This window comes from Ranitomeya imitator, chromosome 10 (assembly GCF_032444005.1).
Source record: "Ranitomeya imitator isolate aRanImi1 chromosome 10, aRanImi1.pri, whole genome shotgun sequence".
In the NCBI taxonomy this organism is placed as follows: Eukaryota; Metazoa; Chordata; class Amphibia; order Anura; family Dendrobatidae; genus Ranitomeya; species Ranitomeya imitator.
The window spans coordinates 70,415,252-70,438,907 of NC_091291.1; the positions used below are offsets into that span (position 1 = coordinate 70,415,252).

The 23,656-nt window shown below is 43.6% G+C and overlaps 1 protein-coding gene across 1 annotated transcript in view; it reads right to left on the bottom strand.

The window, feature by feature from the left end:
• The window catches only part of LOC138651521 (sacsin-like), a 163,540-nt gene that overhangs the window by 41,812 nt on the left and 98,072 nt on the right, over nt 1-23,656 (bottom strand). The window contains exons 7-8 of the mRNA XM_069741786.1: nt 14,654-16,058; nt 8,446-8,534 (exon numbers count right to left, since the gene is read on the bottom strand). Of these exons, the coding sequence (XP_069597887.1) occupies nt 8,446-8,534; nt 14,654-16,058 (1,494 nt within the window). The remainder of the gene's footprint in view (nt 1-8,445; nt 8,535-14,653; nt 16,059-23,656) is intronic.

Genomic DNA, 23,656 nt, shown 5'->3' on the forward strand with positions numbered 1-23,656 from the left:
TCAGCTATGTCTTTCTTATACACCGGAGACCAGAACTGTGCACAGTATTCTAAGTGTGGTCGAACTAGTGACTTGTATAGAGGTAAAATTATGTTCTCCTCATGAGCATCTATGCCTCTTTTAATGCATCCCATTATTTTATTTGCCTTTGTAGCAGCTGCCTGACCCTGGCCACTAAATGCGAGTTTGTCGTCCACCCATACACCCAGGTCTTTTTCATTGACGGTTTTGCCCAGTGTTTTAGAATTAAGCACATAATTATACATCTTATTTGCTCCACCCAAGTGCATGACCTTACATTTATCCCCATTAAAGCTCATTTGCCATTTATCAGCCCAAGCTTTTAGTTTACATAAATCATCCTGAAATATAAAATTGTCCTCCTCTGTATTGATTACCCTGCAGAGTTTAGTGTCATCTGCCAATATTGAAATTCTACTCTGTATGCCCACTACAAGGTCATTAATAAATATGTTAAAAAGAAGAGTGCCCAATATTGACCCCTGTGGTACCCCACTGCTAACCGTGACCCAGTCCGAGTGTGCTCCATTAACAACCACCCTTTGTTTCCTATCCATACCCGTTACCTCTCCACTCATTCCCTCCTAGACCCTTCACAGTCCGGTTTCCGCCCCCTACATTCGACAGAAACTGCATTCATCAAGGTGACCAATGACCTTCTGACAGCAAAATGTAATGGTGACCACTCTCTGCTCATTCTCCTTGACCTTTCTGCAGCTTTCGACACTGTTGACCACCCTCTCCTCTCTAGGCTCCAGCCACTAGGCATTAAGGACGCTGCTCTCTCCTGGTTCTCCTCCTACCTTTCTGACCGCTCCTTCAGTGTTCTGTTCTCTGGCTCCACTTCATCTCCTCTTCCTCTCACTGTCGGGGTACCTCAGGGCTCAGTCCTTGGCCCCCTTCTCTTCTCCCTCTACACAGCCCCAATTGGACAGACCATCAGCAGATTTGGCTTTCAGTACCATCTTTATGCTGATGACACACAACTATACACATCCTCCCCTGACCTTACCCCTGCTGTACTACAGAACGCCACTGACTGTCTGTCTGCAGTCTCCAACATCATGTCCGCTCTCTATCTGAAATTCAACCTCTCCAAAACTGAACAATTTCTGCTCCCGCCTTCTACTAACCTCCCTAAATTTGACACTTCCCTCTCCGTGGGTGGCGCCATAATAACACCCCGGCAGGAGGCACGCTGTCTGGGTGTTATGTTTGACTCCGATCTCTCCTTCACCTCCCATATACAATCTCTTGCCCGCTTGTGCCGCTTACACCTAAAGAACATCTCTAGAATCCGCCCTTTTCTCACCATGGAGACAACCCCCTTACTCGACTTTCCCCTCTCCAGTCCATCCTTAATGCAGCAGCCAGGGTTGTCCATCTGGCTAATTGTTACTCAGATGCATCCGCTCTTCGCCAGTCGTTACACTGGCTACCCATTCATTACAGGATACAATTCAATACAATTCAACAATTCAACGTACTTGTTCTCACCCACAAAGCTCTTCAGTCTTCACAGTGCGGCACCCCCTTACATCTCCTCCCTCATTTCGGTTTATCGGCCTAGCCGACCGCTGCGCTCTGCAAATGACTTTCTACTAACCTCTGCACTATTCCGTACCTCCCACTCCCGACTACAAGACTTCTCCCATGCTGCGCCAATCCTCTGGAATGCTTTACCCCAAGATATTAGGACCATCCTCAACTTCCATAGGTTTAGGCGCTTGTTCAAAACACATTTGTTCAGAGCGGCCTATCACGTTCACTTATCAAAGTCATTTTATGTTTGTGTAGCCCATTCACTATCTCCATCTATCCCCCACTCCCTGAAGATGGCTGGACCATCATTGTAAATACACACCTGTACTTTGTATCTCCCCCACCTCATTGTAGATTGTAAGCTCTCACGAGCAGGGTCGTCTTATTTTGCTTTATTGTATTATTAACGTTGTTACCTATGTCTGTTGTGTTTGAAACTGTTAAACTGTAAAGCGCTGCGGAATAGGTTGGCGCTATATAAAGATTATTATTATTATCCTTGAGCCAGCTCTTAACCCACTTACACATATTTTTCCCTATCCCCATTATTCTCATTTTATGTATCAACCTTGTGTGTGGCACCGTATCAAAAGCTTTTGAAAAGTCCATGTACACTACGTCCACTTTGTTCCTTTGGTCCAGTCCGGAACTTGCCTCTTCATAGAAATTGACATGAACGGTCCCTAGTAAACCCGTGCTGATACTGGGTCATGAGGTTATTCCTCTTCAGATACTCCAGTATAGCATCCCTTAGAATGCCCTCCAGGATTTTACCCACAGTAGAGGTTAAGCTTACTGGCCGATAATTTCCGAGTTCAGTTTTTGCCCCCTTTTTGAATATTGGCACCACATTTGCTATATGCCAGTCCTGTGGCACAGACCCTGTTATTATGGAGTCTTTAAAGATTAAAAATAATGGTCTATCAATGACTGTACTTAGTTCCTGCAGTACTCGGGGGTGTATCCCATCGGGGCCTGGAGATTTGTCAATTTTAGTGATTTTTAGATGTCGCCGCACTTCCTGCTGGGTTAAGCAGATGACATTTAATGGGGAATTTTTGTTATCATTAATTATTTTGTCTGCCATGGGATTTTCTTGTATATGGCTTTTTCTTTGCCACTCTTCCCTGAAGGCCAGCATCCCGGAGTCGCCTCTTCACTGTAGTCGTTGACACTGGTGTTTTGCGTGTACTATTTAATGAAGCTGCCAGGTGAGGACCTGTGAGGCGGCGATTTCTTAAACTACAGACTCTAATGTACTTGTCTTGTTGCTCAGTTGTGCAGCGGGGCCTCCCACTTCTCTTTCTACTCTGGTTAGAGCCTGTTTGTGCTCTCCTCTGAAGGGAGTAGTACACACAGTTGTAGGAAATTTTCAGTTTCTTGGCAATTTCTTGCATGGAATAGCCTTCATTTCTAAGAACAAGAATAGACTATCGAGTTCCACATGAAAGGTTATTTTTTTTCTGGCCATTTTGAGAGTTTAACCCCTTCCCGACCCATGACGCCACGTAGGCGTCATGAAAGTCGGTGCCAATCCGACCCATGACGCCTATGTGGCGTCATGAAAAGATCGCGTCCCTGCAGATCCGGTGAAAGGGTTAACTCCCATTTCACCCTATCTGCAGGGACAGGGGGAGTGGTAGTTTAGCCCAGGGGGGGTGGCTTCACCCCCTCGTGGCTACGATCGCTCTGATTGGCTGTTGAAAGTGAAACTGCCAATCAGAGCGATTTGTAATATTTCACCTATTATAACGGGTGAAATATTACAATCCAGCCATGGCCGATGCTGAAATATCATCGGCCATGGCTGGAAATACTAATGTGCCCCCACCCCACCCCACCGATCTGGCCGGTACACTGCTCCGGCTCCCCTCCGTCCAGTGCTCCGCTCCCCCCCGCCCCCCTCCCCCCCCCCCGCGCTCTTGTCCGCTCCCTCCGTGCTCCAATCACCCCCCCATGCTCCAATCACCCCCCCTGCACTCCGATCCACCCCCCCCCCGTGCTCCGTTCCACCCCCCCGTGCTCTGTTCCAGCCCCCCCGTGCTCTGTTCCACGCCCCCGTGCTCCGTTCCATGCCTGCCGCGCTCCGATTCCCCCCCCCCCCATGCTCCGCTCCCCCCCCCCCCCCCCCCCGTGCTCCGCCCCCACCCTATCATACTTACCGATCCTGCCGGGCTCCGTCCGTCTTCTCCCTGGGCGCCGCCATCTTCCAAAATGGCGGGCGCATGCGCAGTGCACCCGCCGAATATGCCGGCCGGCAGATTCGTTCCAAAGTGCATTTTGATCACTGAGATATATTATATCTCAGTGATCAAAATAAAAAAAATAATAAATGACCCCCCCCCCCCTTTCTCACCCCCATAGGTAGGGACAATAAAAAAAAAAGAAATTTTTTTTTTCCACTAATGTTAGAATAGGGTTAGGGTTAGGGGTAGGGGTAGTTTTAGGGGTAGGGTTAGGGGTAGGGTTAGGGGTAGGGCTAGGGTTAGGGGTAGGGCTAGGGTTAGGGTTTCGGTATGTGCACACGTATTCTGGTCCTCTGCGGATTTTTCCGCTGCGGATTTGATAAATCCGCAGTGCTAAACCGCTGCGGATTTACCGCGTTTTTTTCTGCGCATTTCACTGCGGTTTTACAATTGCGATTTTCTATTGGAGCAGTTGTAAAACCGCTGCGGAATCCGCACAAAGAACTGACATGCTGCGGAATGTAAACCGCTGCGTTTCCGTGCAGTTTTTCCGCAGCATGTGTACAGCGATTTTTGTTTCCCGTATGTTTACATTGAACTGTAAACTCATGGGAAACTGCTGCGGATCCGCAGCGTTTTCCGCAGCATGTGCACATACCTTTAGAATTAGGCTATGTGCACACGGTGCGGATTTGGCTGCGGATTCGCAGCAGTGTTCCATCAGGTTTGCAGTACCATGTAAACATATGAAAAACCAAATCCGCTGTGCCCATGGTGCGGAAAATACCGCGCGGAAACGCTGCGTTGTATTTTCCGCAGCATGTCAATTCTTTGTGCAGATTCCGCAGCGTTTTATACCTGTTCCTCAATAGGAATCCGCAGGTGAAATCCGCACAAAAAACACTGGAAATCCGCGGAAAATCCGCAGGTAAAACGCAGTGCCTTTTACCCGCGGATTTTTCAAAAATGATGCTGAAAAATCTCACACGAATCCGCAACGTGGGCACATGGCCTTAGGGTTAGGGTTGGAATTAGGGTTGTGATTAGGGTTATGGCTACAGTTGGGATTAGGGTTGTGATTAGGGTTATGGCTACAGTTGGGATTAGGGTTAGGGGTGTGGGGGGGGTTAGTGTTGGAGTTAGAATTGAGGGGTTTCCACTGTTTAGGCACATCAGGGGGTCTCCAAACGCAACATGGCGCCACCATTGATTCCAGCCAATCTCGTATTCAAAAAGTCAAATGGTGCTCCCTCAATTCCGAGCCCTGACGTGTGCCCAAACAGTGGTTTACCCCCACATATGGGGTACCAGCATACTCAGGATAAACTGCGCAACAATTACTGGGGTCCAGTTTCTCCAGTTACCCTTGGGAAAATTAAAAAATTCTGGGCTAAATAATTATTTTTGAGGAAAGAAAACGTATTTATTATTTTCACGGCTCTGCATTATAAACTTCTGTGAAGCACTTGGGGGTTCAAAGTGCTCACCACACATCTAGATAAGTTCCTTTCGGGGTCTAGTTTCCAAAATGGGGTCACTTGTGGGGGGTTTCTACTGTTAAGCCACATCAGGGGCTCTGCAAACGCAACGTGACGCCCACAGAGCATTCCATCAAAGTCTGCATTTCAAAACGTCACTACTTCACTTCCGAGCCCCGGCATGTGCCCAAACAGTGGTTTACCCCCACATATGGGGTATCAGCGTACTCAGGAGAAACTGGACAACAACTTTTGGGGTCAAATTTCTCCTGTTACCCATTGGAAAATAAAAAATTGCAGGCTAAAAGATCATTTTTGAGAAAATAATTTTTTTTTTTAATTATTTTCATGGCTCTGCGTTATAAACTTCTGTGAAGCACTTGGGGGTTCAAAGTCCTCTCCACACATCTAGATTAGTTCCTTTGGGGGTCTAGTTTCCAAAATGGGGTCATTTCCGGGGGATCTCCAATGTTTAGGCACACAGGGGCTCTCCAAACGTGACATGGTGTCCGCTAATGATTGGAGCTAATTTTCCATTTAAAAAGCCAAATGGCGTGCCATCCCTTCTGAGCCCTGCCGTGCGCCCAAACAGTGGTTTACCCCACATATGGGGTATCAGCGTACTCAGGACAAACTGGACAACAATATTTGGGGTCCAATTTCTCCTATTATCCTTGGCAAAATAGGAAATTCCAGGCTAAAAAATCATTTTTGAGGAAAGAAAAATTATTTTTTATTTTCATGGCTCTGCGTTATAAACTTCTGTGAAGCACCTGGGGGTTTAAAGTGCTCAATATGCATCTAGATAAGTTCCTTGGGGGGTCTAGTTTCCAAAATGGGGTCACTTGTGGGGGAGCTCCAATGCATAGGCACACAGGGGCTCTCCAAACGCGACATGGTGTCCGCTAACAATTGGAGCTAATTTTCCATTCAAAAAGTCAAATGGCGCGCCTTCCCTTCCGAGCCCTGCCGTGTGCCCAAACAGTGGTTTACCCCCACATATGAGGTATCGGCGTACTCGGGAGAAATTGCCCAACAAATTTTAGGATCTATTTAATCCTATTGCCCATGTGAAAATGAAAAAATTGAGGCGAAAATAAATTTTTTGTGAAAAAAAAAAAAAGTACTTTTTCATTTTTACGGATCAATTTGTGAAGCACCTGAGGGTTTAAAGTGCTCACTAGGCATCTAAATAAGTTCCTTGGGGGGTCCAGTTTCCAAAATGGGGTCACTTGTGGGGGAGCTCCAATGTTTAGGCACACAGGGTCTCTCCAAATGTGACATGGTGTCCGCTAAAGAGTGCAGCCAATTTTTCATTCAAAAAGTCAAATGGTGCTCCTTCCCTTCTAAGCCCTGCCGTGCGCCCAAACAGTGGTTTACCCCCACATATGAGGTATCAGCGTACTCAGGACGAATTGGACAACAACTTTCGTGGTTCAGTTTCTCCTTTTACCATTGGGGAAATAAAAAAATTGTTGCTGAAAGATCATTTTTGTGACTAAAAAGTTAAATGTTCATTTTTTCCTTCCATGTTGCTTCTGCTGCTGTGAAGCACCTGAAGGGTTAATAAACTTCTGGAATGTGGTTTTGTGCACCTTGAGGGGTGCAGTTTTTAGAATGGTGTCACTTTTGGGTATTTTCAGCCATATAGACCCCTCAAACTGACTTCAAATGTGAGGTGGTCCCTAAAAAAAATGGTTTTGTAAATTTCGTTGTAAAAATGAGAAATCGCTGGTCACATTTTAACCCTTATAACTTCCTAGCAAAAAAAAATTTTGTTTCCAAAATTGTGCTTTTGTAAATTAGACGTGTGGGAAATGTTATTTATTAACTATTTTGTGTCACATAACTCTCTGGTTTAACAGAATAAAAATTCAAAATGTGAAAATTGCAAAATTTTCAAAATTTTTGCCAAATTTCCGTTTTTATCACAAATAAACACAGAATTTATTGACCTAAATTTAGCACTAACATGAAGCCCAATATATCACGAGAAAACAATCTCAGAATCGCTAGGATCCGTTGAAGCGTTCCCGAGTTACCTCATAAAGGGACACTGGTCAGAATTGCAAAAAATGGCAAGGTCTTTAAGGTCAAAATAGGCTGGGTCATGAAGGGGTTAAACTATTTTGATGGCACCTCCCCTTCAAGAGAGCACCACATCAAAACCCTGTGATGGGCAGCCTAATCTCCAGACCTGAACCCTACCAAAAACCTCTGGGATGTAATCAAGAGGATGATGGATAGTCACAAGCCATCAAACAAAGAAGAACTGCTTACATTTTTGAAGTGTGATAGACTGGTGGAAAGCATGCCAAGACACATGAAAGCAGTGATTAAAAATCATGGTTATTCCACAAAATATTGATTTCTGAACTCTTCCTGAGTTATAAAATTAGTGTTGTTGTTTCTAAATGATTATGAACTTGTTTTCTTAGCATTATTTGAGGTCTGAAAGCACTGTTTTTTTTTTTTAATTTTGACCATTTCTCCTTTTCAGAAAAAAAAAATTAGTGCTTGGAACTTCGGAGACATGTTGTCAGAAGTTTATAGAATAAAAGAACAATTTACATTTTACTCAAAAATATACCTATGAAGAGAAAAATCAGACAAACTGAACATTTTGCAGTGGTCTCTTAGTTTTTGCCAGAGCTGTGGTCGTCTACATATAATATTATACTTATGTGCTTCTACTCTAGTATGTGACTGTATGGTTATTTCTTACATAGATGTTCTTATATCTTGTTTTTATGATGTCTATGATTTCAGTGTGCGCGCCCGTCTTTTTTCTGCAATTCTACTGCATACCCAGTCTTGTTTTAAATAAAGGTTTTTTTTATACTGCTACTTTACGTGCAATTATTTGACCCCCACATTGGATTTTCCATTTCTGAGATTTATATATATATATATATATATATATATATATATATATATATATATATATATATATATATATATATATATATAATATATACACACACACTCCTATTTAGATAGATGTATAGTAGTAGATGTACAGTAGTTACTACTCACAAGATTCTCTCAGTAATGGGAAAGTCTTCACTGAATACAGATTGTAACTCAGTATTGAGAATTTTGATAACGACTGATAAGATATTATAGAGTTGCTTATTTTCATGTGCACTATTTATTTATGAGATAAAATGTAAGCCGCAGCTACTCTTTAAGCTTTCAATCTATGTAAATGTACTCACTTGACTTTCCAATATTCATGAGAAACAAGTGAAGATCACCAGGCAGGTCTTCTGGAATAAATCTTTGTGCAAGCCCAGGTAATAAGGTCCTATCAAAAATGAGAACATTATTTTAGCTTAACATTTACACTTCAGCCGAGATAAAGCAAGTTCTACTTTTTATATACACTTTTCCCTCCAAATAAAAATCTTGTTCATAGTTACTGCCTATACTCTAGCTTGTTTAAAGGAGATTTTCCATACACCGCATACATCACCCATCTACGGGATAGATGATAAATGTATTAAGGCCATGAGCTTCAAACTAGAGCTCCTACCAATCCTAACAACATGGGTCCCGAGACTCCGGCGTATACAAGTAGTGGTGCACATGCATAACCAACCATCATTATAGTCACTTCTGTAGAATGACCAAGACAACCAAGCAGGCAGTCCTTTCAAAGTGGTCACACATGCGCACTATCACTCCATACATACGGGGGTTTTGGGGACCCATATTTTTAGGATCAGTGATGATTCTAGTAGTTTGATCCCAAACAATTATACATTTATCTCTTTTCTTGTGTATAGATGATAAATGTCGCTTAGGGAGACACCCCTTTAACCCCTTAGTGACAGAGCCAATTTGGTACTTAATGACCAGGCCAATTTTTGCAATTCTGACCACTGTCACTTTATGAGGTTATAACTCTGGAACGCTTCAACGGATCCCGCTGATTCTGAGATTGTTTTTTCGTGACATATTGTACTTCATGTTAGTGGTAACATTTCTTCGATATTACTTGCGATTATTTATGAAAAAAACGGAAATATGGCGAAAATTTTTAAAATTTTGCAATTTTCAAACTTTGTATTTTTATGCCCTTAAATCAGAGAGATATGTCACGAAAAATAGTTAATAAATAACATTTCCCACATGTCTACTTTCCATCAGCACAATTTTGGAAACAAAATTTTTTTTTGTTAGGGAGTTATAAGGGTTAAAAGTTGACCAGCAATTTCTCATTTTTACAACACCATTTTTTTTTTAGGGACCACATCACATTTGAAGTCATTTTGAGGGGTCTATATCAGAGGTCCCCAACTCCAGTCCTCAAGGCCCACCAACAGGTCATGTTTTCAGGATTTCCTTAGTCTTGCCCAGGTAATAATTGCATCACCTGTGCTATACAAAGGAAATCCTGAAAACATGACCTGTTGGTGGGCCTTGAGGACTGGAGTTGGGGACCTCTGGTCTATATGATAGAAAATAATGAAGTGTGACACCATTCTAAAAACTACACCCCTCAAGGTTCTCAAAACCACATTCAAGAAGTTTTTTAACCCTTTACGTGCTTCACAGGAACTGAAACAATGTGGAAGGAAAAAATGAACATTTAACTTTTTTTTGCAAACATCCTAATTCAGAACCATTTTTTTTATTTTCACAAGTGTAAAAACAGAAATGTAACCATAAATTTTGTTATGCAATTTCTCCTGAATACGCCAATACCCCATATGTGGGGGTAAACCACTTTTTGGGCGCACCGCAGAACTTAGAAGTGAAGGAGCGCCGTTTGACTTTTTCAATGCAGAATTGGCTGGAATTGAGATTGGACGCCATGTCACGTTTAGAGAGCCCCTGATGTGCCTAAACAGTGGAAACCCCCCACAAGTGACACCATTTTGGAAACTAGACCCCTTAAGGAACTTATCTAGATGTGTGGTGAGCACTTTGAACCCCCAAGTGCTTCACAGAAGTTTATAACGTAGAGCCGTGAAAATAAAAAATCGCTTTTGTTTACACAAAAATGATCTTTTCGCCCACAAATTTTTATTTTCACAAGGGTAACAGGAGAAATTAGACCACAAAAGTTGTTGTGCAATTTCTCCTGAGTACGCTGATACCCAATATGTGGGGGTAAACCACTGTTTGGGCGCACCGCAGAGCTTGGAAGAGAAAGAGTGCCGTTTTACTTTTTCAATGTAGAATTGGCTGGAATTGAGATCGGACGCCAAGTCGCGTTTGGAGAGCCCCTGATGTGCCTAAACAGTAGAAATCCCCCACAAGTGACCCCATTTTGGAAACTAGACCCCCCATGGAACTTATCTAGATGTGTGGTGAGAACCTTGAATGCCCAAGTGCTTCACAGAAGTTTATAATGCAGAGCCGTGAAAATAAAAAATATTTTTTTTTCCCACAAAAAATATTTTTTAGCCCCCAAGTTTTTATTTTCACTAGGGTAACAAGAGAAATTGGACCCCAAAAGTTGTTGTCCAATTTGTCCTGAGTATGCTGGTACCCCATATGTGGGGGTAAACCACTGTTTGGGCGCACGGCAGAGCTCGGAAGGAAGGAGCGCCGTTTTGGAATGCAGACTTTGATAGAATGGTCTGCGGGTATTATGTTGCGTTTGCAGAGCCCCTGATGTACCTAACCAGTAGAAACCCTCCACAAGTGACCCCATTTTGGAAACTAGACCCCCCAAGGAACTTATCTAGATGTGTGGTGAGAACCTTGAATGCCCAAGTGCTTCACAGAAGTTTATAATGCAGAGCCGTGAAAATAAAAAATATTTTTTTTTCCCACAAAAAATATTTTTTAGCCCCCAAGTTTTTATTTTCACTAGGGTAACAAGAGAAATTGGACCCCAAAAGTTGTTGTCCAATTTGTCCTGAGTATGCTGGTACCCCATATGTGGGGGTAACCCACTGTTTGGGCGCACGGCAGAGCTCAGAAGGGAGGGAGCACCATTTGACTTTTTGAGCGCAAAATTGGCTGTCGTGTTTGGAGACCCCCTGATGTACCTAAACAGTGGAAACCCCCCAATTCTAGCTCCAACCCTAACCCCAACACACCCCTAACCCTAATCCCAACCTGATCCATAATCCTAATCACTAACCCTAACCATAATCACAACCCTTACCCCAAAACAACCCTAATGTCAACCCTAACCATAACCCTAATCAAAACCCTAAATCCAACACACCCCTAATCCTAATCTCAACCCTAACCTCAAACCTAACCCTAATCCCAATACACCCCTAATCACAACCCTAACCTTAACCCTAATCCCAAACCTAACCCTAATCCCAAGCGTAACCCTAATGCCAACCCTAACCCTAATACCAACCCTAATCCAAACCCTAACCCTAATCCCAGCTCTAACCCTAACTTTAGCCCCAACCCTAGCCCTAACTTTAGCCCCAACCCTAACCCTAAGGCTACTTTCACACTTGCGTCGTTTGGCATTCCGTCGCAATCTGTCGTTTTGGACAAGAAACGGATCCTGCAAATGTGCCCGCAGGATGCGTTTTTTGCCCATAGACTTGTATTGCCGACGGATCGTGACGGATGGCCACACGTCGCGTCCGTCGTGCACTGGATCAGTTGTGTTTTGGCGGAGCGTCGGCACAAAAAAACGTTCAATGAAACGTTTTTTTGTACGTCGCATCCGCCATTTCTGACCGCGCATGCGTGGCCGTAACTCCGCCCCCTCCTCCCCAGGACATAGATTGGGCAGCGGATGCGTTGAAAAACTACAGCTGCTGCCCATGTTGTGCACAATTTTCACAACGTGCGTCGGTATGTCGGGCCGACGCATTGTGACGGCCCCGTACCGACGTAAGTGTGAAAGAAGCCTAACCCTAAATTTAGCTCCAACCCTAACCCTAAATTTAGCCCCAACCCTAACCCTAAATTTAGCCCCAACCCTAGCCCTAACCCTAACCCTAAATTTAGCCCCAACCCTAAATTTAGCCCCAACCCTAGCCCTAACCCTAGCCCTAACCCTACCCCTAACCCTACCCCTAATTTTAGCCCCAACTGCTGTTCTCCTGCCGGCCGGCAGATGGAGACAGATGGCGGGCGCACTGGGCATGCGTCCGCCATGTTCTTCTGCCGGCGGCCAGGAGGAGCAGCAAGAGGATCCAGGGACCTAGGTGAGTATGCTAGGGTCCCCGAATCCCCCTATTTCTCTGTCCTCTGATGTGCGATCACATCAGAGGACAGAGAATTACACTTTACTTTTTTTTTTTTTTTTTTTTTTGCGGTCGCCGGTAAACAGTTAATTACCGGCGATCGCAAAACAGGGGTCGGTAATACCGACCCCGATCATGCTCTTTGGGGTCTCGGCTACCCCCGGCAGCCGAGACCCCAAAGATTCTCCCGGTGCCGGCCGGCGGGCGCACTGCGCATGCGCCCGCCATTTTGAAGATGGCGGCGCCCACCGGGAGACACGAGGAGCATCGGGGGAGCTAGGTGAGTATTGGGGGGCCACCTGGGACCCCTTTTCTCTGTCCTCCGATGTGCGATCACATCGGAGGACAGAGAAATTAAAAAGAGATCGCTTTTTCTTCTTTTTTTTTTTGCGATCGCCGGTAAACGGTTAAATACCGGCGATCGCAAATGCGGGGTGGGTTAAAAAAAACCCGAATCATGTTCTCTTAGGTCTCGGCTACCCTCGGCAGCCGAGACCCCGGAGAAAATCGGCCTCTGGGGGGCGCTATGGACTTTTTCCACAGCGCCGTTAATTAACGGCGCTGTGGTTTAAGTACCCTTAGCGGCCGCCGTTAAAAGGCGTATCGGCGGTCGCTAAGGGGTTAATTAACAGGGTACACTGGGCAACAATGGCTGCACAATCTGAAACAACTTCTGCACCTACTTGTCTATGGCTGGTACCTGCTCACATGTATTTTCCATGGAAACGATAAAGAAGCTTGGCACTCCGTGCTAGAGCAAAGGCACTTCTACAAGGAGCAGGTGGTGTGGAGTGATGACCATTAACATGCACAGCTACCGTCTTTGAAGTTTAATGGGAGTAATTAAGCTCTTGGACTGTTCAGCAGCACACTTGGTTTGCAATGGAGAGAGCCGCATGCAAATCTCTACCTTCGTGCAGTATGAATGGGGAAGAAGAGGCCCCATATCACTCATTTCCAGGTTGGAGTACTGGAATGGAGACCCTCATCTGTTATATATTTAGAGCATATACTTTCAATGTGCCATCAATGTCTGAGAAGGAAATATCCTTTTAAAATTGTATTGTGATCTTGTGACTGGTTCAATCTGACACTTATCTTAGGGATGCAGCTACAGACAGGTGTCAGAAGATCAGGACGTCTGGTTATACAAACTCCTGAACTAATTAGAACTGCTTCACCATCCTATTAAACAGTGCAGGTTTTCCTTGCTCTGACATTGCAAGAGTTAATCAGTTCAGTTCATCTCCTGGAGCTCTCCATCCTGAATTGTCTTAGCTGTTCTGTGTTGGCCACTTCCCTCTGGAATATTTGCTGGCCACTGGCAATCAGGAGTTGCCAGTGATAGTTACAGCTTCATGTTTTGGAGTTGAAGAAAGCGCAGTGTTTGGAGTAGGCGGTTGGAGAGTTTTTCAGGAGATATCTGCGTGAAGTTACTTTGTGTGTTTATCCTTACCCTCTCCCATTTGGTTTCTTCCTCCTATTCCTCCCCCAGTTCCCACTCTGTTTTGTGAGTGTATTTGTATGATGCGTTTATAAAGTGTAATACTGATCTGAGTGTAATACAATGCGTTCATCATGTACAGCATAGATATTACAGACCACTAATACTTCTAGAGAGCCTCCTTGAAACACAAATGCAATACTGATGGCTCCTGATCAAATTTGGATGCAACTGATCTTTTTAAACACCTTCTGCAAGCCTCTTTGGCTCCTCTTCCTCCAGCACATTCTTCATCATGGCAGACTTCATGAATTAATGACAGTGGTTTTTGTGGCAAAATATTAAACACCTTTCTATTTGTAGCTTTGTCGAATTTGTGTGTTTTTTGTTTTGTTTTTCTTTTTACAAAAAGTAGCGAGTTTTGAATATGTATGGCTTCGTTTTAAGCATGTTCATAGGCTCCTCTATAAAAATTAGAACGCATACAAAGTAAATAAAAAACAAAAGCAAAACCCACAACAAGCTTGTGCGAACAAAAGAAAATCCCCAGCAAGGCACTGAAAAATGCATGATGTAGTTGTTGAAAAATACCCTTAATTCAATACCCATGTATCCATCGCCAGCTTTTCACCATCCCTTACAGTCTGCACTCTGCAGCTAGTAGTGAGCCAACTACAGACGCCCTCTGTCCATTCCAAGCCAGACCCTGACAGAGATTTACAATTTACAGCAGCTGTCTCGAAAACAACTTTGTAATTTATGTGTAAAGGAATCTTTATATGAAGTGTACAAATCACGCCTTACCTTGGGAACTTTTTGCTGTCAATGTATACAATGCCATTTAACGCTGTATTTTGGAAGCGTGTGAATGATCCATCAGATAGCGGCAGCAGTTTCAGGTTCAGTAGTTCATCATGTCGTCCATCGCTGATTATGTACTTCAGAAGCAACAGTTTCTTCTCAGTTGGAAACTGGAGCCAATCGCCCTTATGCAAAAGGTTTCTCACAAACTTTGGAGACACAATATTGAAATCGGTCCTGTCTTTCACAGCCATCTGTAGAATGCCAAAGACATGACTGGGAACTTTAACTAGAGGGACATTTAGAAGGAGAAGCAATTCCTCTAAACAATTATGGATGTCCATGTTTTCGACCATCAAGAACACCGCTTCCTTTGCAGTTATCCACTCGGCAGTATCCATTGTTTGCAGTACTCTCTCTTTTTTGAGACAAAGGGCAATCTTTCCAACTATATGGTGCCATCTTGATTTGTGTCTGGTTTTTTCAGGAATCGGCCAAATGCGGTATGACATGTCCACTGTAATCTCTGATGCCTTCACTAAAAACACACTATTTTTTACTGCCTGGAGATAAATCAAAGGTAAGACTTTTTCTACTAAGATCTGGTTCCATTTAGCACCTTCATCGTGCTGTTGGTCAATTTCAGGCCACTTCAAGCTTCTCCTGTCATCAGTAAGGTCAAAACATCCGTTAATAAGGCATGGCAGTCCAGTCTGGTTTTCTTCCTTGTCAGGGAGCGGGAGAATACAATGCAGGCGTCCCCCAAATAAATCCCTATCATGCTTAGATAATGGGAAGGCCAGATCTAGAACAGGTCTATTGCATAGTTTGTTGCTTAACTCCGTCAGTTCTGGAAACACATTGTCTTGATCTTTGCTGGTAGTTACCAGCCATTTACATTCTTCCTCTTTGTTGTCTATGTGCTTTAGGGAAACCGCTTTACAAACGGTTTGTATTGGAAATCCCTCACACTCTGTGGCTAGTAAGTTTTCAGAACATACATTAACAGTAACAAGAGTTTCCAATATTCCATTTTTTCCAATTTTCTTCAAAGAAATGCTTGTAACATGGCGAAGAAAAAGAAGGGCAATACCAGAATCTTTCATAAACGATGCAAATAATTCTTCAACCCTTTCGGAACTATATACGTTCTCAGATATCTCTGATGGGCACAATCGGAGAGGAATGCAGAAGAGAGTTCCATTAAAACAGCCTGACTCAAGGATTTCCTCCCAACAGCCTAACCCAAGTTTGTCCAAAACATTTTTGAATGGTTTAAATTGGTTCCTTAAATCTTCTATGTACTGATCTTTTTTCTCAATGCTCCATAACCGACCTCCTCGGTAGAATAGATTTTCTTGTGGATCCAGAATCCCAATATTTTTTCCACTGAAGATGGCTGGATAATCTGTACAACACAAATGACAAAAGAATATATACAGATCTTTAGGAAATGTATATAACAACACATAAGCAGCCTGTGAACTACTGTATGGTGCCATAATGAAGCCTTCTATCCTTTCTTATAAGCAATGCTTTTTGGGGAGACATCTGTACATGCTAGCATAGGATAAAAGATGACAATTTCTTTGTTCTCCGAGTCTATGAAAAAAACAAAAACTGTGCACAGTCATATGAAAATGGAGGCCATGGATGCAGTATGGAGCCATAGCAGTCTATGGGTGCTACAGCACAGACCCAATGAGGCTTTGCAACACAACCTTGTGGATGAATACTAAAAGTAGGTATTTTTTAAACCAAAAAAAGGCATTACAGAATGAGAAGTGCAGAAATTTGCCATGTCTACTTCACATCTCATCAAACTTTGCTGTTATTATTGTACATGCAGGTAACATCAGTACGGTCTAATAGGTGGGATGGAAATCAAAGTATAAGTTCACCTAACTCTTAAACATGCTAATGTATAGGGTCCCTGCTGTCTGTAACAGGGCAAAGCAATACAGTTACAGGGGTAGCACTGCTGCAGCCAGGCATGTCCTCTGAAAGCCGGAGGAGTGACTGCGCCAGTAAGGAGGGAAATAGGAGAGCAGGGCAGGCCAGACAGGTGCTGGTAGTGGGGGACTCAATTATTAGGGGAACAGATAAGGCAATCTGTCACAAACACAGGGATCGTCGAACGGTGTGCTGCCTACCTGGCGCTCGAGTCCGACACATCGCTGATCGGGTGGACAGTGTTATGAAAGGCAATTCAGTACCACAATGGACATAGAGGTCAGCGCACATACAGTGACCTGGCAATAACCCAAAAAACAAGAACGAGCTCTGAGACGTGGGAACTCTGTTGACCGCAATCCCTAATCCTCTCCAACCACACTAAAGGCAGCCGTGGATTGCGCCTAACGCTCCCTATGCAACTCGGCACGGCCTGAGAAACTAGCTAGCCTGAAGATAGAAAATAAGCCTACCTTGCCTCAGAGAAATACCCCAAAGGAAAAGGCAGCCCCCACATATAATGACTGAGTTAAGATGAAAAGACAAACGTAGAGATGAAATAGATTTAGCAAAGTGAGGCCCAACTTTCTGAACAGAGCGAGGATAGGAAAGGTAACTTTGCGGTCAACACAAAACCCTACAAAAACCACGCAAAGGGGGCAAAAAGACCCTCCGTACCGAACTAACGGCACGGAGGTACACCCTCTGCGTCCCAGAGCTTCCAGCAAGCGGTAAAAAACAAATTGACAAGCTGGACAGAAAAAAACAGCAAACAAATAGCAAAGAGGAACTTAGCTATGCAGAGCAGCAGGCCAAAGGAACGATCCAGGAGGAAACAGGTCCAATACTAGAACATTGACTGGAGGCCAGGATCAAAGCACTAGGTGGAGTTAAATAGAGCAGCACCTAACGACTTTACCACATCACCTGAGGAAGGAAACTCAGAAGCCGCAGTACCACTTTCCTCCACCAACGGAAGCTCGCAGAGAGAACCAGCCGAAGTACCACTTGTGACCACAGGAGGGAGCTCTGCCACAGAATTCACAACAGGACAGATTACTGGGAGGGGCTGGTGAGGACCCAGCGGTCATGGTGCACATAGGCACAAATGACAAAGTTAGAGGTAGGTGGAGGGTCCTTAAAGATGATTTCAGGGAATTAGGCCGCAAGCTGAAAGCAAGGACCTCCAACGTGGTATTTTCCGAAATACTGCCTGTACCACGTGCCACGCCAGGGAGGCAACGGGAGATTAGGGAGGTTAATAAGTGGCTCAAAAATTGGTGTAGGAAGGAGGGGTTTGGGTTCCTGCAGAACTGGGCCGACTTCTCAGTTGGCTACAGGCTCTACACTAGGGACGGGCTGCACCTCAATGGGGAGGGTGCAGCTGTGTTGGGGGAGAAAATGGCTAGAAGGTTGGAGGAGTGTTTAAACTAGGAATTGGGGGGAGGGTATTCAATTTATAGGAGGGAAAGATAGTGCAGAGAGAGAGCTGGGCACAAATAAGGAAGATGGGGGTGGCGGTGGCATGGGAGGTGGGGTTAGAACAGTTAATAATTTAAGAAAGAATAGAGGTACAGAGAGGAACATCAAGTGCATGTATACTAATGCCAGAAGCCTCGCCAACAAAATGGACGAATTAGAACTAATGTTGTTGGAGCATAATTATGAGATGGTGGGGATATCTGAGACATGGCTGGATGAGAGCCATGACTGGGCTGTTAACTTGCAGGGCTATAGTCTGTTCAGAAATGACCGTACAGATAAGCGAGGGGGAGGAGTGTGTCTATATGTAAAATCGACCTTAGGTGAATTTAATGAAAATGTAGAATCCCTGTGGGTGGAGATAAGGGGAGGGGGAAAAAATAATAAATTACTCATAGGGGTTTGTTATAAATCTCCAAAAATAATGGAAGCAATGGAGAACACCCTCGTAAAGCAAATAGATGAAGCTGCGTCTCAAGGAGAAGTAATTATTATGGGGGACTTCAAATACCCTGAAATAGATTGGGGAACAGAAACCTGCAGTTCCAGCAAAGGTAATCGGTTTTTGACAACTATGAGAGACAATTACCTTTCACAACTGGTTCAGGACCCAACAAGAAGGGGGGCACTGCTAGACCTAATATTAACCAACAGGCCAGACCGCATATCAAATATAAGGGTTGGGGGTCACTTGGGAAATAGTGATCACAAAATAATAAGTTTTCATGTATCCTTTAAAAAGATGTGTAATAGAGGGGTTACAAGGACACTAAACTTCAGGAGGGCAAATTTCCAACGGATGAGAGAGGATCTTGGTGCAATTAACTGGGACGATATCCTGAGACACAAAAATACACAAAGAAAATGGGAGACATTTATTAGCATCCTGGATAGGACCTGTGCACAGTATATACCGTAAGGGAATAAACATACTAGAAATAGGAGGAAACCATTATGGCTAAATAGAGCTGTAAGGAGCGCAATAAGTGACAAAAAGAAAGCATTTAGAGAATTAAAGGAAGTAGGTAGTGATGAGGCATTAAATAGATACAGAAAATTAAATAAATTCTGTAAAAAGCAAATCAAGGCAGCAAAGATTGAGACAGAGAGACTCATTGCCAGAGAGAGTAAAAATAATCCTAAAATATTCTTTAACTACATAAATAGTAAGCAACTAAAAAATGATAATGTTGGCTGTTATGACCTGGTGGTGAGGACAATAATGGACCTGGTGGTTAAGAGCACACGGAATGACCTGATAGTTACTAATAATACAGGACAAGCTCTGAGACGTGGGAACTCTGCTGACCGCAATCCCTAATCCTATCATACACACTAGAAATAGCCGTGGAGCGCTCCTGACGCTCCCTAGGCGCCTCGTCACAGCCTAAGGAACTAGCTAGCCCTAAAGATAGAAAAATAAAGCCTACCTTGCCTCAGAGAAATTCCCCAAAGGAACAGGCAGCCCCCCACATATAATGACTGTGAGTAAAGATGAAAATTACAAACACAGAGATGAAATAGATTTAGCAAAGTGAGGCCCGACTTACTGAACAGACAGAGGATAGGAAAGGTAACTTTGCGGTCAGCACAAAAAACTACAAAAAGACCACGCAGAGGGCGCAAAAAGACCCTCCGCACCGACTCATGGTGCGGAGGCGCTCCCTCTGCGTCCCAGAGCTTCCAGCAAGCAAGACAAAAATCAAAATAGCAAGCTGGACAGAAAAAATAGCAAACTGAGAAAAACAAGCAGGAACTTAGCTTCTGCTGGGAAGACAGGTCACAAGAACGATCCAGGAGCGAACTAGACCAATACTGGAACATTGACAGGTGGCATGGAGCAATGATCTAGGTGGAGTTAAATAGAGCAGCCAGCTAACGAATTAACCTCGTCACCTGTGGAAGGAACCTCAGAAGCCGCAGCCCCACTCACAACCACCAGAGGAAGCCCATGGACAGAACCAGCCGAAGTACCATTCATGACCACAGGACGGAGCTTAACAACAGAATTCACAACAGTTGGCCCCCTTAAAAATAGTCTGGGTGAAATGGTGGATGAGGATGAGGAAAAAGCAAATATGCTAAATGACTTTTTTTCATCAGTATTTACACAAGAAAATCCCATGGCAGACAAAATGACTAGTGATAAAAATTCCCCATTAAGTGTCACCTGCTTAACCCAGCAGGAAGTGCGGCGGCGTCTAAAAATCACTAAAATTGACAAATCTCCGGGCCCGGATGGGATACACCCTCGAGTACTGCAGGAATAAAGTACAGTCATTGATAGACCATTATTTTTATTCTTTAGAGACTCCATAATAACAGGGTCTGTACCACAGGACTGGCGTATAGCAAATGTGGTGCCAATATTCAAAAAGGGGACAAAATCTGAACTCGGAAATTATAGGCCAGTAAGCTTAACCTCTACTGTGGGTAAAATCCTGGAGGGCATTCTAAGGGATGCTATACTGGAGTATCTGAAGAGGAATAACCTCATGACCCAGTATCAGCACGGGTTTACTAGAGACCGTTCATGTCAGACTAATTTGATCAGCTTCTATGAAGAGGTAAGTTTCGGATTGGACCAAGGGAACCCAGTGGATGTAGTGTATATGGACTTTTCAAAAGCTTTTGATACGGTGCCACACAAAAGGTTGATACATAAAATGAGAATAATGGGGATAGGGGAAAATATGTGCAAGTGGGTTGAGAGCTGGCTCAGGGATAGGAAACAAAGGGTGTTTATTAATGGAGCACATTCGGACTGGGTAGCGGTTAGCAGTGGGGTACCACAGGGGTCAGTATTGGGCCCTCTTCTTTTTAACATATTTATTAATGACCTTGTAGGGGGCATTCAGAGTAGAATTTCAATATTTGCAGATGACACTAAACTCTGCAGGGTAATCAATACAGAGGAGGACAATTTTATATTACAGGATGATTTATGTAAACTAGAAGCTTGGGCTGATAAATGGCAAATGAGCTTTAATGGGGATAAATGTAAGGTCATACATCTTATTACTTCTACCCAAGTGCATAATTATGTGCTTAATTCTAAAACTCTGGGCAAAATCGTCAATGAAAAAGACCTGGGAGTATGGGTGGATGACAAACTCATATTCAGTGGTCAGTGTCAGGCAGCTGCTACAAAGGCAAATAAAATAATGGGATGCATTAAAAGAGGCATAGATGCTCATGAGGAGAACATAAGCAGTGCGAAATGCGCGTTGGGGCAGAGGGACGCCGAGGCATCTACCCGTGTGGCTGACTTTATGGTAGTTTATCCATATCCCTTTATATACATGTTACTTATGTAGAGAATCATGCGCCACATCAGAGGATTAGTGTTACTTACCTCATGATAGTGTACAAACCATGAGCACATCTAGACAAAGATGGTTTTCTCCTTACATGTATTATATATAAGGGTTTTTGTGTATATATGGGATGCACCTTATTGGTATTTATACCATACCTTTATGTTATGTTGGCCCATTGTTTGGGTTTAGCCTATGGCAGTATTGTCCCTTTTTGTGTAGTCCAGTACCCTTTTTTCCTAGTAGATACATATTGTTTTTATGAGGATTTATTTTTCTAATAAAATTGTTGTTTTACACGAGTACCATGGTCGAGGTCATTTTATTTTGTTTGATCAGACCTTATGTGAGATAGTCTGTATAACATGTAAAGACGTTTCGGTCACACATAGACCTTCGTCAGCCTGCCAACTGCTTAAGAAAGAGGCAGAATACAAGGGTGATGCTGTACAGAAAAAAAGGCCTGTAGCAAAACATAAAACAGGACGGGTGTTGTAGCCTAGTGAGAGGTCATTAGGATCTATATACCATATATACTGGAGTATAAACTGACCCGAGTATAAGCCGACCCGAGTATAAGCCGAGACCCCTAACTTTGCCACAAAAAACTGGGAAAAACTTATTGACTCAAGTACTAGCCTAGGGTGGGAAATGCAGCAGCTACTGGTAAATTTCAAAAATAAAAATAGATACCAATAAAAGTAAAATTAATTGAGACATCAGTAGGTCAAGTGTTTTGGAATATCCATATTGAATCAGGAGCCCCATATAATGCTCCATATAGTTCATGATGGGCCCCATAAGATGCTCCATACAAAATACGCCCCATATAAGGCTCCATAAAGTTCATGATGGGCCCACAAGATGCTCCATATTAAAATGTCCCATATAATGTTGCACAAAAGGTTAATGATGGCCCCATAAGATGCTCCATAGATTATGCCCCATATAATGCTGCATAAAGGTTGATGGCCCATAAGATGCTACATAGATTATGTCCCATATAATGCTGCACAAAGGTTGATGGCCCCATAAGATGCTCCATAGATTATTCCCCATATGCTTCTACGATAAAAAAAAAAAATGACACACTCACCTCTCGTTGCTCAGGCCATCGGCACTTGCGATATTCACCTGTCCCACCGCCGTACGCCGCTCCATCTTACAGCTCTCTGACTGTTCAGGCAGAGGGCACGCTCTAACCATGTCATCATGCCCTCTGACCTGAACGTCACAGCCAGAGGACGTGGAAGACAGAGCCCGGCGGTGGAATGGGAACAGGTGAATATCGCATGGCTCACCCTCCCGGCGCAGTCCCTGCTTCTCCGTCGTCCTGGGCCAGCAGCTTGTTCCTATGTTCAGCGGTCACTGGTACCGCTCATTAACCCCTTCATGACCCAGCCTATTTTGACCTTAATGACCTGGCCGTTTTTTGCAATTCTGACCAGTGTCCCTTTATGAGGTAATAACTCAGGAACGCTTCAACGGATCCTAGCGGTTCTGAGATTGTTTTTTCGTGACATATTGGGCTTCATGTTAGTGGTAAATTTAGGTCAATAAATTCTGCGTTTATTTGTGATAAAAACGGAAATTTGGCGAAAATTTTGAAAATTTCGCAATTTTCACATTTTGAATTTTTATTCTGTTAAACCAGAGAGATATGTGACACAAAATAGTTAATAAATAACATTTCCCACATGTTTACTTTACATCAGCACAATTTTGGAAACAAATTTTTTTTTTGTTAGGAAGTTATAAGGGTTAAAATTTGACCAGCGATTTGTCATTTTTACAACGAAATTTACAAAACCATTTTTTTTAGGGACCACCTCACATTTGAAGTCAGTTTGAGGGGTCTATATGGCTGAAAATACCCAAAAGTGACACCATTCTAAAAACTGCACCCCTCAAGGTACTCAAAACCACATTCAAGAAGTTTATTAACCCTTCAGGTGCTTCACAGCAGCAGAAGCAACAAGGAAGGAAAAAATGAACATTTAACTTTTTAGTCACAAAAATTATCTTTTAGCAACAATTTTTTTATTTTCCCAATGGTAAAAGGAGAAACTGAACCACGAAAGTTGTTGTCCAATTTGTCCCGAGTACGCTGATACCTCATATGTGGGGGTAAACCACTGTTTGGGCGCACGGCAGGGCTTGGAAGGGAAGGCGCGCCATTTGACTTTTTGAATCAAAAATTGGCTCCACTCTTTAGCGGACACCATGTCACGTTTGGAGAGCACCCGTGTGCCTA